Here is a 16,110-nt window from a genome sequence, read left to right as displayed (position 1 = left end):
AATGTGCTGATTTGTTTACTTTTTTAATGATTCTGTCATTAACATTTCTTAAGGCGCATTAATTTTGCTCGTCTGTGACTGCTACAAAAACGCAGAACTAATGCACGGTTGTTAAGGTCAATGATATCGATATCATCCGTATATGCCATAATTAAACACAAGCATAAGCAATAGAGTTGGACCTTTTTTTTGTGGAAAAAACATAAATCTGCGCAAAAAAAATTTACCACTTTTTCTAGCTGTATTCATGCCTTACATTTTATTTAATAATTTAAAATTTATATCAAGTTAAAAACATTAAAAAAAATTTTATTCTTTTTGACAATAATTTGTCCTGTGAGACATAATGTACATAAGTACGGCAGCCAAAGAAAGCGAACAGAGAGTAACCAATCGAATAGAGCCAATAGTAGACAATGAGTATAGTGAATAGAGAAACGTATATAAATAGTAATGCAGTGACCGATACTCCGATACTCGACCGATTGAACTCTCCATGATCATTTGTCTATTATATTTTCGGTGCATTGTAGGCGGAAAGATATTTAAAAGCCGCTTCATCCTTTTCCATTACGACTCCTCAACATATCTACTGATTTAATATTATGTTTACATATAATGAGATTATATCCATTTACGAGCTTAACTCGATAATCTGTAATTAAGAAATGAGTTTTCCCATACTAAATTCCTCTTGATAATCCGAGATTATAAAATTATCTCGTTTTTTACAACTAGATTTTCGGTGTTATTTCTAGTTTTATCGATAATTTTTCGAAGAAGAGGAGAAATGTCAAATGAAAATGAAAACAAAAATGGCCGACAGCGAGAGAAAGATGTGTAATACAAGAACATACAACACATTTGACAATTGATAATCTCATTTGGCTATATGTAAACGGTTAGATTATTGAACGAGCTTAGAACAAGATTATTTTCATATGTAAACATACTATAAACTAAAACATACTAGTGGTTCACTCTGAATATTAGTATGTCGACATAACACATTCTTATTTATGTTTACAGATATGACACCGTGTTCTATTTCGCAAGCTTAACGAAAACGCCAGCATTACTTATGGAACACAATGAAGTAAAAAGCGCCATGGTTAGTATTTGAAAGTAATATAATACGTTCATGTATGTACAATCTATAAAATTACGATCAATTTAGTTTTATTTATTTAACTTTATTAATTTTATTTGGTTTAAATACTCTAAACAACCGGTGCGCTTTTTCTTATGACATGCTACAAATAACTTCAAAAGAGAACTGTGAAAGATTACTTCATTGGCTGGGAGTTCAACCAAGTTCTTAGGTCTTATTAAATTTCGTTGAAATTGATCGAGCAGTTCCTGAGATATGGCTTTTGATCCATAAGTGGGCGGTGCCACGACCATTTTAAATGTTTTTGAAGTTATACTTCTTAAACGAGTTCGGAAAAGTTGCGATAATTGTTGCGCAACAGCAACATTATGCATAAACATACATATGTACATGTTTATATGTCATTGAACAAACACACAAACTTACATTTGTATATGCGTGCACGTAAGTTTGTCAACCACCAAAAATCAAAAGCAATGTTCTACAAAAACAACAAGAGCCAAAAATTTATGTCGATATGTTTGCATGCTCATACATATTTACGACAAGCCGATTTTCTACCAACAACGCAATGTAGCGTCGCGCAGGCGGCCATCAATTTTTCGACACATCGATCGTTTGAATCGTTTCAAGTGATCCCTCCGTAATTATAAATGCGCACAATATGTATTGGATAGTATTGACTTAATATTAGCAAATATAACTAATTAAATGTATTTAAATATTCTACTAATATATGATGCCAAATATTAATGTAATTGATTTTAGTAAGAATCAAGACATAAAACAATCCATAATAATATGAGTTGGGGACATGTACCTCTTGTCCGTGGCAATGAAGATTTTACAAGAAATGTACTACAAGTGCACATATTTACACACATATGCTTCTTCTTCTTGACTGGCGTAGACACCGCTTACGCGGTTATAGTCCAAAACAGCGCGCCACGTATCCCTCCTTCTGGCAGTTTGGCGCCAATTGGTTATACCAAGCGAAGACAGGTCCCTCTCCACCTGGTCCTTCCATAGGAGTGGAGGTCTCCCTCTTCCTCGGCTTCCACCAGCGGGTACTGCATCGAATACTTTCAGAGCTGGAACACTTTCATCCATTCGAACAACATGACCTAGCCAGCGTAGCCGCTGTTTTTATTCGCTGGACTATGTCTATGTCGTCGAATAACACATACAGCTCATCGTTCCATCGTCTGCGGTATTCGCCGTTGCCAATGTTTAAAGGACCATAAATCTTCCGCAAAACCTTTCTCTCGAAAACTCCTAGTGCCGTCTCATCGAATGTTGACATCGTCCACGCTTTTGCACCGTAAAGTAGGACGGGAAGATGTCGAGAGAGGACTTTACTTTTCAATTGCCTACTTAGTCCATAGTAGCACCTGTTGGCAAGAGTGATTCTGCGTTGGATTTCCAGGCTGACATTGTTATTGCTGTTAATGCTGGTACCCAGGTAGACGAAATTATCTACAACATCAAAGTTATGACTGTCAACAGTGACGTGGGAGCCAAGACGCGAATGCGCTGACTGTTTGTTTAACGACAGGAGATATTTCGTCTTTTCCTCGTTCACCACCAGACCCATACGCTTCGCTTCCTTATCCAGTCTGGAAAAAGCAGAACTAATGGCGCGGGTGTTGTTTCCAATGATATCAATATCATCGGCGAACGCCAGTAGCTGTAAACTCTTATAGAAGATTGTACCTTCTCTATTTAGCTCTGCAGCTCGTATTATTTTCTCCAGCATCAGGTTAAAGAAATCACACGAGAGTGAGTCTCCTTGTCTGAAACCTCGTCTGGTATCGAACGGCTCGGAGACGTTCTTCCCGATCCTGACGGGGATACCAAATTCAGACATCGCGGCATAAAGGCAGCTCCTTTTCGTGCTGTCGAAAGCAGCTTTAAAGTCGACAAAGAGATGGTGTGTGTATTGGGCAGAGTACACTGAGATTCCAATCGTCAGGCATGCATCAGGCATCATATTCTGCAAAGAAGCTGATGCATGCACCTTATCAGCTCTTCGCCGCCGTATTTGAATAGCTCGGCCGGTAATCCATCGGCCCCCGCCGCCTTGTTGTTCTTCAAGCGGGTAATTGCTATTCGAATTTCCTCACGGTCGGGCAATGGAACATCTGCTCCATCGTCGTCGATTGGCGAATCGGGTTCGCCATCTCCTGGTGTTGTACTTTCACTACCATTCAGCAGGCTGGAGAAGTGTTCCCTCCACAAACTCAGTATACTCTGGTCATCAATAATTAGATCACCTCTGGGGGTCCTACAGGAGTATGCTCCGGTCTTGAAACCTTCAGTTAGTCGTCGGATCTTTTCGTAAAATTTTCGGTCATTACCCCTGTTGGCCAGCTTGTTAAGCTCTTCATACTCACGCATTTCGGCCTCTTTATTTTTTTGTCTGCAAATGCGTCTCGCTTCCCTCTTCAGCTCTCGGTATCTTTCCCATCTCCCTCGTGTTGCGGTCGATCGCAACATTGCGAGGTAGGCAGTCTGTTTTCTCTCCACTGCGAGACGACAATCCTCATCATACCAGCTGTTTTTTTTTGACATTTCCGAATACCAATGGTTTCGGTTGCAGCTGTACGTAAGGAGTTTGATATGCCGTCCCACAGCTCCCTTATACCGAGATGCTGATGAGTGCTCTTAGAGAGCAGGAGTGCAAGTCGAGTAGAAAATCGTTCGGCTGTCGGTTGTGATTGCAGCTTCTCGATGTCGAACCTTCCTTGTGTTTGTTGACGTGTGAGCTTTTCTACACAGAGGCGGGTGCGTATCTTAGCTGCTACAAGATAGTGATCCGAGTCGATGTTGGGACCACGAAGCGTAAGCACATCAAAAACACTGGAGACATGTCGTCCAACTATCACAACATGATCGATCTGGTTGCGAGTGATTCGATCCGGGGACAGCCAAGTAGCTTGATGGATTTTCTTATGCTGGAATCTAGTACTTCAGACGACCATATTTCGGACCCCGGCGAAGTCGATCAGCCTCAGACCGTTTGGTGATGTTTCGTCATGGGGGCTGAATTTTCCGACTGTTGTGCCAAAGGCACCTTCTTTACCCACCCTAGCGTTGAAATCGCCAAGCACGATGTTGGTACGTTCTAGGCGCTCATAGGTATCTTTGATCACTTCGTCCTTCTCTTCCGTCGGGGCCTGGGCGCAAATCAGCGATATGTTGAAGAACCTCGCTTTGATGCGGATTGTGGCTAGACACACATATGCATGTAAACAAATTTGCGACCATTATGCGTATGGTTCTTTTGATTTTTTTCTTTTTTCTTTCGTTTCTGTTTCATTTCTGCGAATTCTTAACTAGTTTATGTGGCTTTTGGTTGAAATTCTCTGCGTTTGCCGTTGAAAAGTTAAGACTACGCTTCACAGGATCATTTCTTGTAGTCAGTCTTCATGTACTTTCTTTGCAAATTGAAAGTATTACTTTTGGTTGGTGACATATTCACATGTGTATGTATTACATATTCACATGTCATGTGTATGTATTTTATTTCAATAAAATTAAATTTTTAAAATTTCTTAAGGTTGTGGGTTCGAGCCTCACCCGGGGCATTAAATTTTGTATTTATGTCAATAGAATTAAATTTTTAAAATTTGTTAAGGTTGTGCGTTCGAGCCCCACCCGGGGCATTAAATTTTTTATTTATTTCATTAAAATTAAATTTTTCAAATTTCTTAAGGTTGTGGGTTCGAGCCTCACCCGGGGCATTAAATTTTTTAAAAATGCAAACAAACAAATTCGTGAATTCTCAATGAAAACGCACGATGTCGGTCAGAACGACTTTGGTTCCACAATTTCTGTTTTCAATGTGCATAATGTTCATAGTGCAATGAACATAGCGCAACGCACTTTTAATAATTTTCATAGTGTATAATTGGATGCTAATAGGAAATGTGTACTGTAAGTTTAGTATACATATATATAGAGTTTGAGTAGTGTGAGAGATATATACAAAAATCCTACTTTTCTATCAAATTACATCGAAATATAGCCCTCTCTTTTTTTGTGGCTTAGTTATAACACTTTATAGATGTAATGGAATTTTGTGAACGTGGCAATAGTCAAATTTCCCCTCTACGCGTCACCGTGATCACTTTGGTATATAACTCTACATCTAACAGCCGGTTTCACGAAAGTTTTTAATTGAAAATTAAGTTCCATTTAATTTTAATTTTTATTTAACATTGCACTTAAGTTTCCTGCGTTTCACCATTATTGACATTTGGCATCCAAAAAATTAAAAGACAGGGATGTTAGTAAGAATAACAGCTGATTTATGTAAACAAATAAATTCTTTGTCAAAATGGTAAACAAATGGGAATTCACCTGATAGAAAAGCGTAACCATGTATAAATAATATTTAAATGGCAAAGCGTGACCATTTAAATAAAAATTAAGTCAAATGGTGAAACTGGAATTAATTATTTTTCACTTAAATTTGTTTCGTGAAACCGGCTGTAACTCTTTTAGTTTTAGGTGACACAAACAACCGTTATGTGAAAAAAAAAAACTATTATACTCTGTGCAACATGTTGCAAATAAATATTGCTTTCAGCACAACAAAGTGAATAAATTGTAAATTCTTTACAGTTGTCTGGAACACGGTTGTCGTGAACCAAATTTGGTCCATTTTTTATCTTGGTCAATTGGGCCATCACTTTGTGAAATGGTCCATTTTGAATGCAATACTTTAGGAAATTTACTTTATCAAAATAAAAGTGGCTATACACGATACACATGTATGTTCGATCGGTATGCGTTGGAAGCAGATTAACTCGTGTATGGGCTTGTGCGCATACCAATCCATGTTCGCGAAAATGTTTGATTTTTTACGATCGGTATGTACATGTTTGTCGTGTATGGCTATGGTAATTGGTGATTTGGAGTAGAAAAGAACAACGAAAAAACAAAATGTGTTAAATTTTAAAACAAAAAATGAGTTTGTTCAAATAATGTATTGTCTAAATATAGACAAATATATAAAATTGCTAAAAAACGTGCGTAAAATGGATTTGTATGTCGTGTATGGCGAAACGATTTCATACAGATCGAACACACATGTGTTATCGGGTATGGCTACTATAACTGAACAGGGTTTTACCATTATCGCTTCAATAATATTCAGTGGCAGCGTTGCTAATTGGTTTCACAACTGTTCTCGAAGTTATCGAATCTGGTAACACTAAGCCGCTGTGAAATTTGCGAAAAGCTACGCGGTGCGACAATATAATTTTGGATTGTAAAAAATAATTTGTCTTTTTTATGCATTATAACAATTCAGTTGTGGAAAGGAAATCGAATGGTAAACCGTTTTCACTTATGATTTTTTAGATGTATAATCTAAATTTGTTTATCGCAGACTGCAGAGATAAAAACAAAGATCGATAAGATAGCAATCATATATATCCTCCTGTTGCTCATCGAAATTTTACTTAGTGACACAACTCGTAAAGTCGATTTTTCAGGAGAGCGGTTTAAAGTTTTCAATTGTCTCTTATTTAGCATATGTAGAAAAACACTATAATTTTATTGACTAAACTAGAAAAATGCTGAGCATAAGTGGACTAAATAGAGCGTACTAAAGTTTTTCTTGAACATAAACGTCTTCCACTTTGAATTATAGCGTTATTTGTGAAAAATATAAATCAAATTCGCTGTCATAAGTTAAATGTGTCATTATTTCTGAAAACAAAATGAAAAGAAGAATTTAATTTACTTTTTACAAATATCAATGTAACGTAAAATATGACGTTCTTTCTGAAAAAAATATGACTAAATCTGGCACAACTAAGATACATATGTCGTTATTGTAGTTAAAAACACGTGGAATAACGACACATTCTTATTTTTCTAAGTATCAGAATGCATTATTTACACAATTATGATATTACACACATTTCTGCTTACTCAACTTAAAATCTGCTAACAGCTGCTAACTCTTTCGTGTAGCAGCGCCGTTTGAAGCTATTATCCTTCTGTTAATAAGCATCGACTGTATTCATCTGCACACCATATCGTTTATATCGCCATGTGCCAGTGAATTAAAGATTGTGCTTATTTCTATATTATTAAAGGCTCCTTCTATATCAAGAAATGCAGCCATTGTGTACTGTTTGTGATGTAGTGATTTTTCAATTACATTTATCAAATCATGAAGGGCAGTTTCGGTTGATCGTCCCTTCATGTAAGCCTGTTGTGACTTCGATAATGTATCTGCCATGATTGATCTTATATGTATATCTATTAGCCTTTCTAGTACCTTCAACATGAAGTATGTTAAGCTTATAGGTCTGAGTCCTTAGCATTATCGTGCGTTCTTCTGCCTGGTTTTGGAAGAAATACCACTTTGATTCTTTTCCAACTTCTTGGGATATAAGAATGCTTGCTTTGTAGATATTGCTGAGCCTTTGAACTATTGGTTTTTTCAGCTTTTGTAGCATTATAGGTATTATACCATCTGGTCCTGCCGCTTTAAACGGCGAGAAACTGTTTATTGCGTATATAATTTTCCTTTTGTCTACTATGTGACTAGAATTATCCTGTTCGTTGGTTTGTGTTACTGGTTGGACCTCCGTTACTGCTGTTTGTTGACACCCAGGGAAATATGTGCTTATGAGTACCTCCAGTGTTTCTTCCGCAAAGGAGGTCCACACATTCCCCCCGTCTTTATGTAAGCAGTACTGGTGTGTTCTTTTAATAGTATCTTTGTAACTTTCTATTGAGGTGCAAAAGGATCGCCATGATTCTGTTTTAGCTTTTTTAACTGTTTTTTTGTATTTTTTCATACAGTCTTTATATGGCTGCCAGACTTTAGTTCTGAAACTTTCGTTGAAGGCTTTCCTTAGTTGTGTTCTCAGGTTTTTAAGATCACCGTTCCACCAAGGAGGAGACTTCCTCTTTTTCAAAACTGTCATCGGTGTGGATTTATTGAACGAGGTTGATAAAATTGTTGAAATGTTACTTGAAAAAGCAACCCTGCTAATGACAATGCATATGTTTGATTTCGAATTCGTGCATAATTACATGCAACATATTGTTCCAATTTCATTCTTTCTGGTACTTCTAAATAAACTGTTCAATATTTAAGACGTGTGCGTTTCATTTAACAACAAAGTAAAGTTATACATAAGTTAGCAAGATGAGTGCTATGTACCAGATAGAGAAATTGGATGAGAATTTTTTTTTTTTTTTGATTCTTGGAGTATCCAAATGCGAAGTGTATTGGTACATGCAGAGCTATGGAAACTTGTATCGGGCGAGTCCCCAAAGTCAGAGGCAGGCACCGAGGGTGAGGCTGTGGCGAAGTGGACGGCGCAGGATGAGAAGGCACTTGCGATGATTACACTCAGTGTAAAACCCTCACAATTAAATTATTTGAAGAACTGTAAGACGGCAGCAGATGCATGGGAAAGGCTTAGGGAAGTGTACCAGCCAAGCGGTCCTGTTAGAAAGGTGTTATTGTATAAGAGGCTACTTAATCTCAAATTGGTTGAAGGTGAAAAAGTGGCAGTGTACTTAAATGCGTTTACCACGGCCAAAGATAGGTTGGCTGAAGTGGGCATTTCACTCAATGATGAGCTTATTGCCATACTATTACTATCGAGTCTTCCGAAAGAGTTTGAAAACTTTGTCATTGCAATGGAAACGCGAGATAGTCTGCCAACATTTGATGTTTTGAAGCTGAAACTTCTCGAAGAAAGCGAACGTAGAGTCAACATGGGCGACGCAGTCACAAAAGTTGAAGGTAGTGTTCAACAGGCATTTGCAGCGAAGTCGGCGCAGGGCAGCGAAAATAAATTTGCAGACAAACAGTCAAAAAATGTCATTTGCTTTCGTTGTGGACAGCGTTAGCACATAAAGGCAAATTGTGTTGCTAAGCGAAGCGAGCAACAAAACGACAAGTTGTAGCAACAGAAACAGTATTTATTTACTGTGTTAGCAACATCGGGCTGCAACATGTTTAACGGAACGAAGTGGTGTTTGGACAGTGGCGCAACAGCACACATGTGTTGCGACCGCAACATGTTCTCGAACTTTGTGGAATATTCTGAGTCGATCACGTTAGCAGGTGAGAACAGTTTGCAGGCAGAGGGTAAAGGCAGCGTGAAGATTTTTACAGACACTACTGTATTGACATTAAACGATGTGTTATACGTCCCGCGTATGAGGGGAAATTTTATTTCGGTCGGTCGTGCCGTTGAAATGGGATGCGATGTCAGTTTCGCAAACAAGGAAGCTGTAGTGAAAAAGCATGGTGTTGAGATTCTACGATTGAAACAAATAAACAATTTGTTTATCTTCGAAAATAAACGCAACAGCTGTGGCAGTATCATTCAGAATAGTGCAATGCTTTGGCATAATAGGTATGGGCACCTGAATTATGCGAGTTTGGCAGAACTTCGAAATAAATTGTTGGTACATGGCATGGATGAAGTGAATTTTTCTCAGAAGCCGGCATGTAGAACATGCATGATAAGCAAAATACAAGCACATCCACATTCAAAAGCAACAGAGAATAGATCAAAGAACGTGTTAGAGTTAATACATACAGATGTATGTGGCCGTTTGATACACAATCGTTGGGTGGATCAAAATATTTTCTGACATTCATTGACGATATGTCAAGGAGAATTTTCGTGCACTTTTTAAAATCAAAATCAGAAGTATTTGAGAAGTTTGTGACTTTTTGCACTATGGTAGAAAGGCAAACGGGCAGAAAAATAAAAGCAGTCAGAAGCGACAACGGTCGTGAATTTATCAACAGCGCATTTAATGAATATTTTGAGAAAAATGGTATTGTAAGACAGTTGACGGTTCCCTACACCCCACAGCAGAACGGTGTAGCGGAACGGGCGAATCGAACGTTGGTTGAAATGACTAGGAGCATGCTGGTACATTCGGGCAGAAGCAGTAGCTGAATAATATAACACCTTATGAAGCTTGGTTTAAACAAAAGCCTAAAGTGAAACACTTAAAAGTGTTTGGGTCAGCAGCAGTAGCGCTAGACAAAACTCATCATAAAAAGTTTGCGGCAAAAGGTAAACAGTTGAGAATGGTCGGTTATTCACTAGTTTCAAAAGCGTACCGATTGTATGATGCGGAGTTACGTCAAGTGGTCGAAAAGCATGATGTTTTGTTCGATGAAGCAAGTAGCATAGAAAGCGCTGAGAATGAAGAGGTGGCTTTTGAATTCGGGCACATGCAGCAATACTCAAGCGAAGATAATAACAACATAAGCAGTGCTGGTGACGCAATAGTTAACAACTGTGAAGATGATATCATAGAGAGTGGCGATGAAGCAAATCAGATGAGCAGCAACGATGAATATCTTAGCGCAGATGAGCAACCAGTTAAATATGCACCGGGTAGGCCTAAGTTGGTGAGAACGGGTAGGCCAGGGCGTCCTAAGAAGCAGTATAATGTGTTGAATGCAATGAACACAAGTGATGTTGAAATTCCACAAACATATGAAGAAGCGATGGCAAGTGAGCAGGCGTCCTTGTGGCAAGAGGCGATGAACAGGGAGCACCAGGCTCTCAGTGCAAACGATACATGGTCATTCGTAGATATGCCTAAGGGGCAGTCGGTTATTGGCTGCAAGTGGGTATATAGCCTTAAACGAGACAAGCACGGCAACATTGAGCGCTATAAGGCGCGTTTAGTCGCGAAGGGCTGTTCGCAGCAGTTCGGTGTTAATTATGTTTACACATTCTCTCCGGTTTGTCGTTTCGAAACCATAAGGTTAGTTTTGGCGTTGGCTGCAGAATTAAAAATGTTCCTGCACCAAATGGATGTATGCACAGCATACTTAAATAGCGAGCTGAAGGATGTTGTTTATATGAGGCAGCCGAAGGGTTATTGTAGTGGCGATAATCAGCGTAAGGTATTGCGATTAAACAAGGCTATATACGGGCTGAAACAAAGTGGCAGGGAATGGAATTCCAAGCTAGATAGAGCATTGCGTGACATTGGTTTTACTCAGTGCGAGAGTGAACGCTGTCTTTATAAGCAAGACATAAAAGGTAACCTTTGCTTGATACTTGTATATGTTGACGATCTTCTCTTAGCATGTCAGTCAAAGGAAGTGTTGGTTGACGTTAAAGCAAAAATAAGTGAAAGGTTCGAGTGCGTCGACAAAGGTTCTCTCCATATGTTTCTTGGTATGCAGATAGAGCGAGATGGCGAATTGGGCGAAATTTTAATTGGACAGCCACAGTACATAAAAGATTTGTTACGGCAACATCGTATAAGTGAATGCAGACCGACATATACACCACTAGATGTTGGTTTTCAAGTGGCATGCGACAGCGACGTTTGCAAGACATCTTATCAGTCTACAATAGGTGCGCTGATGTTGCTAGCACTTTCGACGAGGCCAGATATTTTCCATTCCGTAGCAAAGCTGGCACAGCGCAACAAAGATCCGCATAGTGAGCATCAGGCGGGTATAATGCATATATTGAGGTATTTAGCTGCAACTATAGATATGAAAATGCATTATCGTGCATGTAACAAACCACTGAAGGGGTATGCAGATGTAGACTGGGGCGGCGATAGAATTGACCGTCGATCTTATACTGGCTATGTGTTTTTCTTAGCTGGTGGTGCGATTTCCTGGAAATCAGAAAAACAAGATTGTGTTGCCTTGAGTAGCACCGAAGCAGAATATTTGTCTATGTCATCTGCTGTAAAAGAGGCGTTACATCTAAGACGCATAATTATAGAAATAGGTTGTGGTGATGTACGAACATCAACAGTGTTATATGGAGACAACCTTAGTGCTCAGAACCTTGCAAAGAATCCAGTGCACCATGCAAGGACTAAGCATATAGACATCAGGTATCATTTTGTGCGAGATATAGTTGAACGAAGTGAAATCAGATTGGAATATGTATCAACAAACCAGATGATAGCTGACATAATGACGAAGAATTTACCAAAGAAGAAGCACAGCGAGCTTTTGGGGTTATTGAATATGAAATAAGATACAAAGCATTTGTAAGAACATCTGCATTGAGGAGGGCTGTTGAAATGCTACTTGAAAAAGCAACTCTGCTAATGACAATGCATATGTTCGATTTCGAATTCGTGCATAATTACATGCAACATATTGTTCCAATTTCATTCTTTCTGGTACTTCTAAATAAACTGTTCAATCGTTAAGACGTGCGCGTTTCATTTAAATCCTACAGTTTCTATCTTCTCTACCTCGGTATCTAGTTCTTGCGAATTGCTAATAATGTTATTGCTTGTTTTTTTCATGCTCTTTATTGCTATTTTAGTAAATTTTTCCCAATCCGTTCGTCTAGGGTTTCGATATTGTCGAGAAGCACTGCATTTCTTACGGATGCTGAAGAGTATCCATGAGTGATCCGACATGGAAGGTTCATCGGATACCGTCCAGTCATCTACAACTAGACTATCTGAGTCTGTTGATAGCGTGAGATCCAGCACTTCCTTCCAACCCGAAAACCTGTCCGAGCTTGAGAAAATACAAGTCGGCCTGTTGCCCTTATTGCATATACTTAAAGTGCTATTTAAAATATAATGTAAGAGCGACTCACCTCTGGTATTTGCGGGTGGTACATCCTCATCATGAGCCATGTAGGTTGCATGATTGACGTTGCATGATTGACGTGATTATTTAATCGTCTTCAAGGGCCTTAAGTTCGGCACAATTGTACCAAGCAGTGCCGAGATAAACAATCATTAAACAATTTAACTGTATAGTTAGTATTTGATTTTTACTAAAAGCTTACATAAAATTTTCTTTTCATAGTGGAAAACTGCTTCAGAATTTTTGGCGCTGCACAAAAAGCGAAAAATATGGTTGCCGCCACCTCAAGTGTATGAACTTGTACAGCTTTCTAAATTTGAAAATTTACAGAACCTAACGAAGTACGCTAGTGAACATAGCATACAAGGTACAGAATTACTTGCACCGTTTTATTACAAGTCTTCAGATGCTTTGATTGGAGTTCTGCCCGGTAAGATATTATTCATACAAATTTGCATATAAAAATAATGGTTTTTTGTTACTCTAAGGTGACGATCTATACCCCTCCGAACAAAATAATCAATCTAGTACTTTGGACTACTCCAGCGATGAACTCAAATATATGGCGAAAGATCTTCATCGAATAGTTAGTTTTGATATGCACCAAACAGTTATACAAAAAAATATTTCTTCAAGGGATAATCATTTAAATATATTTGAAAAATGTAAACTTTAGCTTATATAAAATTTGAACAAATATATATTTTTATATTTATATTTATATGTGCCAGATTTTATAATGTACATATTTGAATTATAAAAATTAAAAAATGAAATGGGTATGGTTGGAAAGAGGAGGATCTCCGGATTACGAATATATGTATATAATTATTACCGCTTAGAGTTTTCGAGATATTAGCATTTTAAGATGAAACACTTCATTACATTGTTTCTACATATTTATTTTATATCAATGCTTTTAATATTATATTTGCTATAAATACGCATTTTGTTTATATGCACAATAACTATGTTGACAGATATCAGGAATAAAAAAGGGGATTATACCTTATAGTATGTTTATATATAAAAAAGATCGCGTTCTAAGCTCATTCAATAATCTAACCGTTTACATACAGCCAAATGGGATATCAATTGTAAAATGTGTTACATTTGTTGTTGTATTACACATATTTCTCTCGCTGTCGGCTATTTTTATACTCTCGCAACAAAAGTTGCTACGAGAGTATTATAGTTTTGTTCACCTAACGGTTGTTTGTAACACCTAAAACTAAAAGAGCTAGATATAGAGTCATATATACCAAAGTGATCAGGGTGACGAGTAGATTTGAAATCCGGATGTCTGTCCGTCTGTCCGTCTGTGCAAGCAGTAACTTGAGTAAAAATTAAGATATCTTGACGAAACTTGGCACAAATATTCCTTGGCACCATAAGAAGATCAAAATGGGCGGAATCGGACCATTGCCACGCCCACAAAATGGCGAAAACCAACCATAAATGAAGATATAAAAGTAAAATTTGGAATAAAGGATCTCACTAGGAGGAGGCATATTTGAATGTAATTTTTTTGGGGAAGTGGGCGTGGCCCCGCCCACAAATCGGTTATTTGTATTTAACTCGCAAACTAATAAAGCTATATAAACCAAACTTTCTGCAGTCGGTTCTCTTACATACCCCACCACACAGCATGAAGATAGTTGAAATCGGATAATAACCACGCCCACCTCCCATACAAAGGTTAGGTTGAAAATTACTAAAAGTGGGTTAACTAACTAACGAAAAACATCAGAAACACTAAATTTTGCAGAAGAAATAGCAGAAGAGAGCTGTACTCAGATTTTTTTACAAAATGGAAAATGGGCGTGGCATCGCCCACTTATGGGTCAAAAACCATATCTCAGGAACTACTCGACCGATTCGAATGAAATTCTGTATATAATATTTTCTTGACACCCTGATGACACGTGTGGAAAATAGATGAAATCGGTTCACAACCACGACAACTTCCCATGTAACTCAATTTTGAAATCCATCTTATTCCTTCACTTTATAATGTAAACATAAGGAACCAATGAAGATAACGGAATAAAACTTTACATAATTAGTGCATATCATCTCTGGCTTCACTTGTGAAAAAATTGTCGAAAACGGACCATAACTTTTCAAGGCCCCAGATATCGAACATGTTGAACTCAGCGCCTTTAACCGAAAATATGGGTAAATCTCTCAGATATCTCAATTTAATTCAGAGGAAATTGTTTTCTTCTAATAGTGTGTCTCTGTTCCAAAAATTATTAAAATCGGGTCATAACATTTCCATATACCTCATTGTAGGTTTTTCAAAAGTATCTTCTCCTAGCACCTATTTACCTAATTATAGGTTTTTCAAAAATACGGTGAGCTTTATTCCGCATATATGTATTGGTTAAATTTCTTCAATAAATTGCGAGAGTATAAAATGTTCGGTTGCACCCGAACTTAGTCTTTCCTTACTTGTTGTTTACATTTTCATTTGACATTTCTCCTCTTCTTCGCAAAATTATCGACAAACTTAGGAATAACACCGAAAATCTAACGAAATCTAAAACGAGATAGTTTTATAATCTCGGATTATCCAGACAGGAATTTTGTATGGGAAATCTCGTTTCTTAATTACAGATTATCGAGTTAAGCTCGTAAATGGAGATAATCTCGTTATATGTAAACATACTATTAAATACATAAATTATAATCATTTCATTCATTCCGGCACGAAATGAATGCACAGTTTTACGAAAAGATAGTGAAGAATAAAATGCAGTTGAAAATATTTTCCATTGTACCGTCAAATTTTTTTGTTTGTGAAAGCTGCGCATTAAGTCCATACAAATATTAAGAAGAGTAAAGTACGCAGAGGGGTGTAGGATGAAGACATACAGCAGTCTATAGATGGACTGGGACAATTCTTCCCTAAGAGGTTGATGAATACGACGATGAACTTCTGGAGAAAGGTTTGAAAGAGATTTTAGAGAAGGGTGAAGAATTTGAAATCAATTTACTAGAAAGTATTGCCAAACAAGAAATTTCTAAAGGGCCAGAAAATATAGAGTAATAATTGTTGAAAAAGTTGATGTATCCCAATTGAAATGGAGAAAAGGACCAATACATTGACATACATAGTAAATAAAGGTCCAGACCCAATGTTAGACGATTTTATTTGCTTTTGTTGACTTTGCGTAATTTGAAGGCTTGTATGTCCAAATAAAAGCTTTGAACGCTTTCAAAGCAATGTTACTATCACTGTTGCCACATACTTAATAATTTGTGCACCAAAAAGTCAAACAAAAGATTCCCTGCAAGACGGGTAGAGTTACTTATCTTATGGAATATTGGTCACCGGTAAAGAAAGCTTGTATTATTATTTTGGTCTCTTTTGTTCTAGCAGCAGGAAAAAAGTTACCATTTC

General features: G+C 37.6%; 1 protein-coding gene across 4 annotated transcripts in view; it reads left to right on the top strand.

Annotated features, from left to right (window-relative positions):
* LOC105220082 (acyl-coenzyme A diphosphatase NUDT19) overlaps positions 1–13,427 on the top strand; it is a 31,491-nt gene extending 18,064 nt beyond the window's left edge. For all 4 annotated transcript variants that reach the window (XM_011196485.3, XM_054226322.1, XM_054226321.1 and 1 more), the window contains exons 3-5: positions 1,030–1,111; positions 12,927–13,134; positions 13,193–13,427. In XM_011196485.3, the coding sequence (XP_011194787.1) occupies positions 1,030–1,111; positions 12,927–13,134; positions 13,193–13,380 (478 nt within the window). In that variant the 3' untranslated portion in view covers positions 13,381–13,427. The remainder of the gene's footprint in view (positions 1–1,029; positions 1,112–12,926; positions 13,135–13,192) is intronic.
* Positions 13,428–16,110: the final 2,683 nt, after the last annotated feature.

Source organism: Zeugodacus cucurbitae, chromosome 3, assembly GCF_028554725.1.
Source record: "Zeugodacus cucurbitae isolate PBARC_wt_2022May chromosome 3, idZeuCucr1.2, whole genome shotgun sequence".
Taxonomy (NCBI): domain Eukaryota; kingdom Metazoa; phylum Arthropoda; class Insecta; order Diptera; family Tephritidae; genus Zeugodacus; species Zeugodacus cucurbitae.
Note: the sequence above shows the minus strand (reverse complement) of the source record. Positions and strands in the feature narration are given on the sequence as shown.